The following is a 10,867-nucleotide window of genomic DNA, read 5'->3' on the forward strand; positions in this document are numbered from 1 at the left end:
AGTGGCTTACGGCAGGACCGTAGTGCCACTCCTCCTGAAGTGCCCCATCCCCAGGCCCCCTCTTGTTAATGTCCTCAGCTGGCACTGCCTTCGGAGGCTCTTCCTGCCCACCCCACCTTCTGTGCAGCCTCCCACCTCCCACAAGCTTTCATACAGCAAAGTCACCGCGTATTCTTTGCTTACCCATCTGCCTCCTTCCCTAAAACTTGACTCTTTGCGAACAGAGGCTGAGTTATTTATTTTTGTGTCTGTGTTCTTAGCACAGTGCTGGAACATGACAGAGGCCCAAGAAATGTTTGCCGAGTGAATGACACTTTTCTCCTGTTTAATAATACCTGAATTTGCATAGAGCTTTGTCATATAACAGGTTTTTTTAAAAAGCAATTTCCTCATTGCATTAACCTGAGCAGGTCAGGACAGGTGGCGATGCCCTTATTTCCAACTGTAGCTGGAACAACTGGGCACCTTTTAAGGGATGCACCTGAGTACACAGACCCTGGTTCTTGTTGTCCTCTGCCGCCAAGGCAGAATCACCTCCATTCCCTGTACTAGTCTGGCCAGTTAGCCTAACTGGGCAAGGCAGGGAGGACCCTGGGTTGCAGGGGGAAGCACTCACCCCCTGCCCTTGGATTGGGCTTAAACCCCAGCACCACCCTGACACACAAACCTTTCCCTGCTGCTTTTTTCTGCTCGATGCATTTCAGGAAGGGTTGTTAAACCACTCACCATGACCTTACTTAACCAATACTGCATTTTTTGGAAGAAAGATGTGAAGATTTTTAGGTCTGAAAAAGAAAATAAATCTGTCAGATACGTGGTTGTACATGTCTCTCTCTCCCTCTTTCTCTCTCTTCCTGCCCCCCCTCCCAACTGTCTTTTTCCTGGTAAAACAGCACAAATTCCCGCCTTCTCAGGCAATACTGTCTTTGACCTCCAGGTGGTGCCCTCCCTGAGCTTTCAGACCAGATGCTTTTCCTAAGCTGGTGGCCGCTCTGACTCGTACTCCACCCATCGACCCCAGCAGGAACCTTCCGGGAGACAAGTGCATTCTCCCCACTCCCATTGCCCGCACCGTGGAGGGCACATTTTGATGGCGAGTTTGATGCCTTTCACCCTGGCTCTGTGGAAGAGTTGCTGCCAAAGCCAGGGGAGCCAGCCGTGGTGGTGAGATGAAGGGCGTTGTCCGATTAGAGCTGGTGAGCCATCTGCCACGAGCCCCTTTGCTCCCCAGCAGGGCTCTGAGGGACTGGACATCCAGAGCCTGTAACCAGCCCTCTCCTCCCCACTGCAGGGAAAGGCCAAGTGAGTAGACCAACGAGCAGGCTGTGGGCCTGGCCTGATCTTGAAACCATCCCTTATCTTGCATTCAGTAAACATTTATTGAGTGCCTACTGTATACTTGGTAGTGTGCTGAGCACCCGAAAGGGTATGAGCGGGGAGGAGAAGTTTGTAGCTGGGCACCAGCCAAGTGGAAGTCAGTGGCTTCACGGTGGGACCTATGAGGAACAGTTATAGCACTGGAGACATTATGCTACGGACAGGGAAGTCCCTACATCTGGGGCACCCTTGGTCTGGGAGTGAGAAGACTGGAGTTACTCTGGGCTTAGCCTCTTACTAGAAGTGTGATCTTGGGCTTGTCCCTTCACCTGTGAGGGTCTCAGCTTGTCCATCTGTGAGGCTCACATGTCAATCTGACCATGGCAGGGGCATTTCAACTAAAGCTGCTCTCAGGCTGAGGGGCAGGGGAGCTGAGCGGAGCCAGGAAGCAGTGGAGGCAGGAGGGGCTGTGATGTCAGAGGAGTGGCAGGCTGTTTAGGCTCAGAGAGGGCAGAGTCCTTGGTGGAGAGTGGGTGAGAAACATGGGAAAGGAGGCCTCGCACGCCCCACTCCGGAAGGGAAGCATAGGAGCAGGAAGTGGTTGACTGAGGAGGAGAGTCTGCCGGAGGGGGTCAGATCAGGATGGAGGAGGAGGAAAGAGACTGTGACAGGGAGACCCGGGAGGGCTTCTCCAACAACATAGGAGGGAGGCAACAGGGACCCAAACTAACGCTGTAGACACAGGAAAGAAGGCACCGATTCTGAGGACGCAGCAAAGGAAGGCAACAGCAGAACAGGGTTAAGTGCCAGGGCTGTGTCCTCACACAGACCTGGGTCCTAATGCCCTCCTGTCCACTGGTTAGCTGGGTGACACTGAGCAAGGTGCTTAACCTCTCTGAGCCTCAGTTACCTCATCCAGATATGGAACAATTTAGTATCTATCGTACTTTTTTATAGGTTGGTTGTGAGGATCGGGAGAATGAATGGATGCAAAGTGCCTAGTTCAGGGCCTGGCAGCTGTCCTTTTGATCTTTCTCAGTAATATTAATAGTACTCTTGACTCATTAGATGGGGAAGAGACAAGGGGGCTGGAGGAGTTGAAGATGACAGTGAAACTATTAGCAAGCAAGAGGAGCAGGCTTGGGCCACTGGGCGCTTGGTGTGTTGGTTGGTTAGGATGAGTTGGGGACCTGTGGGACATGCAGGTAAGAGCGATGGTCTGGAGGAGGAGGTGGGGTTGGGAGGAGCCATGACTCCCCGGGGGTACATTGGAACAGTTACTCGGAGGTGGCGATGGGGCCGTTGCAGGAGAACAACTGTCACCCAGACCAGCAGGAATGTCATGAGTTTATTCAGAATGCTGGCTGAGGACTCCAGTGAGCTCCTTCGTCCACAGACCGTTGCTACTTATCATGTCGTCAGAGTTGTGATCCAGGAACAGTGTGCTTCCACAGGTCAAGTTCAGTTAAACTTTTTTCGTTATCGGCGTCAGATGTAATTAAATTTTAGCTGGATAAAAGGACTGTATGTATTTTATGTTGTGTGATACTGTGCCATATGAATCAAACACAAAGCAGCTGGGAATTTCCATGAACATAAAGAAGAGGAGGCTGCCTAAGCATTGAGTGTCATCTGAGGGAAGGTGCACTAGGACAGGACATTGGGCGGCAGGTGGAAGAAAGGGGTCAGGGAAGATGGAGGAGATGCTTGGGTATCATTAATGCGAAGGGAGGAGTGAGGGTCAGGATGCATAAGTGGTGTAAGCACACCAGGTGCGGGGGGAGAGGTTGAGGCCAGTGAAGATGGCGGGGGTGAGGGATGAGGGAGACGTCCTTAGCATGGGCCGCCCTCAACACCCTGGAGCAGCATGGGGCTGGGACAGAGAACTGGGAAACTGGAGAGTGTAGCTTGTGTTCTCAGAAGCCTGGCTATGGAGGGAAGGAGAGCAAGACGGTGGTGTGAGGGGGTAGCGTGATTAAGAAAAAGTTCTTTAGGATATGGGGACATGGTATTTACAGACAAACATTTATTGAGCATCTGCTGTGTACAATGTTGAAGGGAGGGAGCCGGGGCAAGGGAGGAGTGGAAGTTGCATAAGAGAGAAAATGCATGGCTGATGGTGTGGAAGGTGGAGCGTGAAGTGGCAGCATTGACAATTGGTGAGAGGCCTTCTGCTTCTCCTGGTGACAGGAGTGGGGCAAAGACTTGCAGGGGACAGTCTGCAGTGGGGAGGGGAGTGGCTGCGTGAGGTCAGCCCTGAGAGCTGAGCCGGGGGAGGCTTCGGCGTGGCCGCGTGGGGAGTGGGGGTGAGAGCGTCATGAGCACTTTGTTAACCAGCCATTTCCTTCCTCTAATAAATGACCTTAATTTTCCATAATTGAAGGAGAAGGCACCAGAGGTCAGTTGAGGAAGCTTTAATTTGGGTAACACGAAGGAAAGAAGCTAGAGACCAATTACTCTGTCATTTACACAGACTCATTTCCATGATTAACGAGGGGTGACGCAGGGCCAGAGTTCCCACAGGCAGGGGTCAGCCCCCCAGGAGGCAGCTCTGCCCTGAGGCTACGCCTTGGCAAGGAGCACCTTCATGGCCACGGGAGACTAAATCCTGAGGGATTCCACAAAGAAGAGGCAGGGCCCCGCCGTCCTGAGGCTCCAGCCCATCCAGTGCTTACACCCAAAAGACAGCTCAGAGGGGGCCCTGCAGCACAAGGCTGCCTCCTCATTGCCCCGTCCCCCAGTTCAGCTCTGCCTCTGCCTCAGCCCCACTGGTCGCACCAGAGCCAGGCTTCCCCCTTGGGTCCTCTGTTTCCCTAGCTGTGAGAGTAGTAATCAGGCTAAACGGACTCCAGTGATCCTTCTAGCACATAGTTCTCTGAGTCTACTTATCTGGCCCTTAGCTGGCCTTGCAGGAAACAGTCAACCCAAGTACACTCAGAGAGTGTATGTTTGCTCTGACCCCGTACTAAGCCCCATGGGACCACACAAAGCTGAGGGGTGTTCGCTACCTGCAAAGACCAGGTGTGTCCATTGTTCATATTGATGAACAGCTTACCAGGTGCCAGGGGCTCACCACATGACACCCAGCCAATAGTGCATGGTTCACAGAGGATGGAGTAGCGGTTAGGAGGGTCTTGGAGTGGAGCTGGACTGGGGGCCCCACCCGACACCGAGGCTTGGCTGAGCCTCTAACTTGCTGTGTGACCTTGGACGCTGCGTCCCCTCTCTGGTCCTCCAGAGAGGGCTTGGCCTGGAAGACTCCTGAGGTTCCCCTTGTTTCTGGCAAGAGGGAGAATACAGGTGAAGGCTCAGAGGCAGGAATGAATAAACAGGTGCCCAGGTGCAGGGAGTGGGATGAGACTGGAGGGAATAGGGTAGGAACGAGTGAGGTGAGGTGGGGCTCCAGGCTGGAGGAGGGCTGGGTCATGATGGGTCAGAGAGTCGCTGCAGGCAGAAGTGAGATGAGAATTGGACACGAGACTGAAGGGACGGTCACAGCCAGCAGCTTAGGCCTCTCCATCTCCTGTCATTCCTGGGTGACTCTAGAACGTGTCCCGAGAGCCTTGGACAAGAAGCTGGCAAGTTATGGGGGAAAGGAATGGAAGTGAGGAGGGGAGTGGCCTGCAGGCTGATGGGTGATATCCAGAGGCCAAGCCCTGTGATGAGTGCGGTTCTGTCCCCTCCTGGCCAGGCTTGTAGGGCCTGGTTAACAATGCGGGCATCTCAGTGTTTGGGGGATGTGGAGTTCACCAGCACGGAGACCTACAAGGAGGTGGTGGAAGTAAACCTCTGGGGCACAGTGCGGGGGACAAAACCCTTTCTCCCCCTCATTTAGAGGGCCACAGCTGAGTTGGAAAGGGACCTTCTTCCTGCCCCCGGGCCTGCTCTACCTTTTCATCTTTGCTCAGAATGGAAATAGGTCTCATTAGACTCAACATCCACTGCCCTCACTGGCTGAGTGCATGACCCCCAGGGGCCACACTGGGCCGTGGATGGTGACCAGCGGGGGTGCCCTGGACGGGGTGGCAGAAAGGGATGTGTGATTTTCAGAAAGCAGAGCAGGTAAGAGATCAGCAGTCTGCACCAAAGGCTAAAAGATTACATTTGTAATCCCAGTCTGGGAACCTAATCTAGACAAATAACCACCTTTGTGCACAGAGCTGTGTGTACACATCAGGTACGGACAGGGGTGTGGTTAAGAAAATGTTGGTATATCCATTCTATGGGTTACTATGCCATAGTTAACCCATGAGACAATTGTGGTAGTAGGTGAAAATAATTATAGTAATAATCAAGATTAGAAATTGCCAAAACAAACGCCCAAACCACGTTAGGTGGCCAAATGTAAGCAAACCACCTAAGTCACTGACTCAGATTTTCTCCCAATAGTAGCAAACGATTATGGCAAAAAGGGGAAGATCCATACCGTCCACCCCAGTGTCCCAGCAATGACAGGAGGAGCCCAGAGAGCAGCTGTAGGGTTTCGGAAGAAAACCCCAGCCCTTCAGCAGCTTCCAACATAGAGGTTTCTGAAAGGTGTCTCCTCACAGTGCCCAGGTGGGGCTGTGCCTTAACTTCCTGGGTGCACACCCAGGGCGAGTGGGTCTCAAGTCTGCCTGGGCTTACCGGGCAGGCTGGATGGCTCCTCCCTCCCCTGCCCCACGGCTGGGAGAGGCTGTGGTCAGCTCCTAGCACCCCCAGGCTGGGCCTATGGGAGAGCTTCTCCAGCTCCCCACTCTCTCCCGGTGCCTGAGACTGTCCGCATGTCTTAGATCTGCAGTCAGGATCAGAGCCCTGCCCCTGCCTGCTTGGCGACAGAGCCCGGCCAGGTGATAACAATTTGGGGTTACTGGCAATAGGAGAACATGGCAGGCGAGACAGAGCTTGCTGTGTGTTGCTCATTTCACTGTGCCCTCCCACTATGTAGGCCTGCTTTCCACTCTTTCCTCCTCCCCTGTCCTGCCTGGGAACAGCCAGCTACCCAGGAAATACCAGAGATGCTGACGCTGATGTGTGGGCCTGAGCTGGCCTTCGTTATAAACGAGGGGCCCCCTGACCCTGGCTGGTTCAGAAGGCGGAGCCCCAGCCTGACAGGCGGCAAAATAGCTGTCGGGGGCCAGGAGGCTGGGTTCTGGACAGACCTCCAGAAACATGCCAGGCCCCAGACCCTCTGCAGGTATTGTTGCGTGAGCAGGAGTTCGCTGTCTTGCGCCGCAGGCTGCGTGGTCAACACCAGCGGCATTGTGGGCCGCGTGGCGCACGCGGCCGGCGCCCCGTACTGCATCACCAGGTTTGGGGTGGCTTTCTCCGACTGCCTGTGCTACGAGGTGCACCCACTGGGAGTGAAGGTCGCCGTGGTGGACCCCGGCAACTTCATCGCCACCACCAGCCTCCACAGCGCTGAGCGCATCCATGCCATCGCCAGTAAGATGTGAGACGAGCTGCCTGAGGGGGTGCGCAAGGACTACGGCAGGAAGTACTTTGACGAGAGGGTCGCGAAGATGGAGACCTACTGCAACAGCGGCTCCACGGACACGTCCCCCATCATCAGCGCTGTCACCCACACCCTGACCTCCGGCTACCCCCTGCACTCGCTACCACCCCACGGACTACTGCTGTTGGGTGCGAATGCGGATCACGACCCACTTGCCCGGAGCGATCTCTGACAGGATCTACATACACTGAGGAGTTTAGCACTGGCCTCTGTTGTGCAGCCCTCGGGGGAGGGAAGAGGACGGACGGAGGGAGGGAGGGGGAGGGGCTTGTGTCATTACCTCTTGATTACCCACTTGTGGATTATCCCAGTCCCAGGAGGACCCACTACCAGTCTGAGCGTTAACCAGAGCAGGCAGCCCAGCTCAACTCGTGTGCCCAGTGAATGGCTCGGGCCTTCTCAACTGGGGTGCAGAGTGGTGGGCAGGGCCCACAAACCTCAGGGCAAACATGGTGAATCTGTCTTTCTGGAATCGATTTTATACAACGATTTTAGGTAGACATCTTTATATTAAAAACAGATTTATTATAAAATAGAATCCAAATCCTTTATATTTTAAAGCCAAAGCATCAGTTCAAAAAATTTATCTCAGGACTCCCCTGGCGGTCCAGTGGTTAAGACTTCGCCTTCCAATTCAGGGGGTGCAGGTTCAATCCCTGGTCAGCTAAGATCCCACATGCATCGGGGCCAAAAAACCAAAACATAAAGCAGAAGCAATATTGTAATAAATTTAGTAAAGACTTTAAAGAAATGGTCCACATGAAAAAAATTTATCTCATTTGATCCTTAAACCAGCCTCATGAGTAAAAAGGGCAGCTTTTTTTTTCTTTTGTACATGAAGAATTTTTGGCTCAAAGAGGATACATGAATTACCCTTTTATTGCTTATAAATCAATTTTGCTTATATTGCTTTATATAAAATATAAAGGTCCAAGTCGTGTGTTCCTGCCACTGCTGTAGAAACAGTCACATTTTATGTTCCGGGGCTGCTCTGGATCCAGTTACCTGAGGATCCTGTGATGAGCTCTATACCCTCACCTGGGCCATACATACCATGTGCCCACCATGCACCTCTTTGCATGTCCTTGGTGCTGCTGTGTGCAGCCTGCAGCCAGTGATTCAGAGCTGAGTCGGGGGGTGGTGGCAACATTCTGGAGATTTCCATTTGAGGTTTCTCCAGCTTATCTTAGGACAAACTTGTGTGGAGGTGCTCATTGGCTAAGAGGTAATTTGTTTCTGGTTTGGGTCTGCTTGGTCTTGCCTGGAGTGGGACCCCTGTTGATGGGCCATTCTTGGCAGGAGCCGTGATACATAGGACGGGCACTGTAGCCTCTCCTCCCCCAGGGGTGGGTCCAGGTTCCCTGTCTGTCTCACCTGGTGCTTATAGACACACACACACCTGTTCTGTGGTGCTCAGGGTGGCCTTCATTGATGGCTCACCTTCCTTCTATGGACTTATTTTTAATTAAACCAGGTCACTGATCAGCAGAGTCTGTGTTATCACTTCTTGGGTTTGGGTTTTTGTGTTTTTTTAATAAATTTATTTATTTTACTTGTTTTAATTTTTGGCTGCGTTGGGTCTTCGTTGCTGCTCGCAGGCTTTCTCTAGGTATGGCGAGCGGGGGCTACTGTTCATTGCCATGCACGGGCTTCTCATTGCAGTGGCTTCTCTTGTTGTGGAGCACGGGCTTTAGGCGTGCAGGCTTCAGTAGTTGTGGCTCGCGGGCTCTAGAGCACAGGCTCAGTAGTTGTGGCGCACGGGCTTAGTTGCTCTGTGGCATGTGGGATCTTCCTGGAGCAGGGCTTGAACCTGTGTACCCTGCATTGGCAGGCAGATTCTTAACCACTGCGCCACCAGGGAAGCCCTTGGGTTTGGGTTTGAAAGCTAGTATCCCTGCAATTGCCCAGAGCCTGCCTGTTTGGACCAAAACCAGGCAACACCCTCCTCCAGGTATCTGCAGTCCCTGGGACAGGTTCCTGAGTACCAGCCCTTCTGCCTCACCCTGGAAGGGCCAGGCCTGCCGCTAGAGGGTGCCCTATCTCCTTTGCAGCCGGAGTGGCCTCAGCTCCTGATTTGGGAGCTCCCACCCAAACCTGAGGTCTCAAAGGGTTGGTGATTCCCCACCTTGGAAGTGGTCCAGGCACAAAGACACAAGGCCCCTTTAGAAACAACTCTTCCTTCTCTTCTAGTAGCTGCCTGGCTTAATCGTGGAGCCTGGTGCCAGGAGAAAGCAGAACCTGGAGAGCTGGAACCAGCCACGGGGCTCAGGCAGTGCCAAAGAAGAGGGGGTCTCACAACGAGAAAATTCAGCCTGTCTTTTGGGCTTTGATCCCCTCTGTCATCAAGCAGGGATGCCCCGCCCAGCTCCCTATCTGCACGGTGAGGCCCACAGGGCCTGTGTGGATGACAGGTGGGCAGGGAGACTGAAACCCTCCAGAGCCCAGGGAGGGACACTCGAGGGTCATCGTCTTTACATAACAAGAAGAGCTTTTTGAATCACAAGGCTTGCCATTCAGAATCTCGTTTTTATATCTCGGGAGATTTTGTTTCCATGCTTAATTTTATTAAAGGAAAATGTATGCAGAACTTGAAGTTACTTGTGTGCATGGATGCCTGGGAACTGGCAGGAAAGGGAGATGGTCATACGCTCTGGGTCAGGATCAGCAGTAAACCGAACACTGGAGAAGACGCATCTGCGTCTGCTGGGACCATCAGGCATTAAGTCAGGACTGCTAGGCTGGCCTGCAGGCTGCCCTGATTTTTAATTTTTATCCCAGTGATTGGAAAGCCCAGAGCAACTTCCCTCCAGATCATCTCAGTGCTAATGAAAACCTCACAATTACTATTCACCTTTCGGCCGCTGAGAGCCTCCTTGGCGGCAGGTCTCATTTTGATCCTTATGAGAGACAGCTGAGGTGGGCAGAATAGAGGTGGTTGTTCCCATTTTATAAATGATATAACTGAGACCCAGAGAGGGGAGGTGACTCACCCAGCATCACAGTGGGTCTGAGCAGATCCAGGGCCAGCACGAAAGTCTCCTGAGTGGTGCTGTTCACCATCACCTCACTCTGTGGCCCCAGGAGCCCTGGGAGCCAGGTGGATGGGTCAGGGTCGCCTGGTACCTAGACCCTCACTGCCTGTCAGCAGAGCTGCCCCTGCCTGTGGGGGTGAGGGGAGGCTGGGGACTAATGGTGTCCACGAGCACCGCCTTGGGTGGCAGCATTGTCTCTAGCACCCTCCCCTTGGAAGGATTCGCTCAGTCGGTGAGTCCTGAGGACCCATCACCTGTTGTCTATTCAGGCCTGCAGCTCTGGGCCTGGGTCCCTTGGAGTATAACCCCATCTCCCAAGCAGCAGGTACCGGTCAGCTATGCAGGGCAGGGCACGAGTGAGCAGGCACCTGCACGGGGCCCTGGGCCAGGAACCAGGCATTCACTGTACCATTGGATCCTCCTCAAGGCCTCTGAGATGGAGGGGGGAGAGTCCTACACCCCACTCCCACTCTGTCACCCCACGGTGTAATCTTGAGTAAGTGGCTCTGGTTCCAGGGCCTCCCTCGAGGCCTCAGGCAAGAGGAGGGGAAGCGTGCAGACAGAGCCTGGCACTGCGGGCGGGGTGTGTGGGCTGGACTCAGCTTACACCTGGGACTTTGCCCAGTGGTACCTCTGTCTGTGGGGACCCACGAACGGGTGCCTTCAGCCCGCACTGCCCTTCCCTTGATGGCTGGAGGCTGGGTAAGGGCTTTGTGCAAGATACTCCTGACGGTGCCTTGTTACAGAACACGTGCTGCGCTTTACACTCCACCCGGGGCCAAGGGCTGTGCAAGCAGGTGACAAGCCGGCCTGGCCCTCCCTGCCATGAGCTGCTCCGGGTGCCTCCGCTGCCCGGGGCGGTGGGCCCTGCCAGACTGCCCACTCGTGAGGCCTGCTCGTTTCCTGTATTTCAAGCGGGAACTGGCTCTGCAAAGCTGCACCAGGTCTTTCTGGTGCAGGTGCAGACACGAGCAAGCAGAGGCTCTCTCGGCTTACGTAGCGCCAGGCCCGGGCTGCCAGAGAG

General features: G+C 54.0%; 1 protein-coding gene across 1 annotated transcript in view; it reads left to right on the top strand.

The window, feature by feature from the left end:
* The window catches only part of BDH1 (3-hydroxybutyrate dehydrogenase 1), a gene marked incomplete at both ends in the record, with an annotated part of 33,909 nt that extends 26,907 nt beyond the window's left edge, over positions 1-7,002 (top strand). Inside the window, 5 exon segments of the mRNA XM_082655307.1 lie at positions 5,017-5,049; positions 5,051-5,146; positions 6,519-6,749; positions 6,753-6,893; positions 6,895-7,002. Of these exon segments, the coding sequence (XP_082511433.1) occupies positions 5,017-5,049; positions 5,051-5,146; positions 6,519-6,749; positions 6,753-6,893; positions 6,895-7,002 (609 nt within the window).
* Between the last annotated feature and the right edge of the window lie 3,865 nt (positions 7,003-10,867).

This window comes from Grampus griseus (genome assembly GCF_964374135.1).
Source record: "Grampus griseus genome assembly, chromosome: 5".
NCBI lineage: Eukaryota > Metazoa > Chordata > Mammalia > Artiodactyla > Delphinidae > Grampus > Grampus griseus.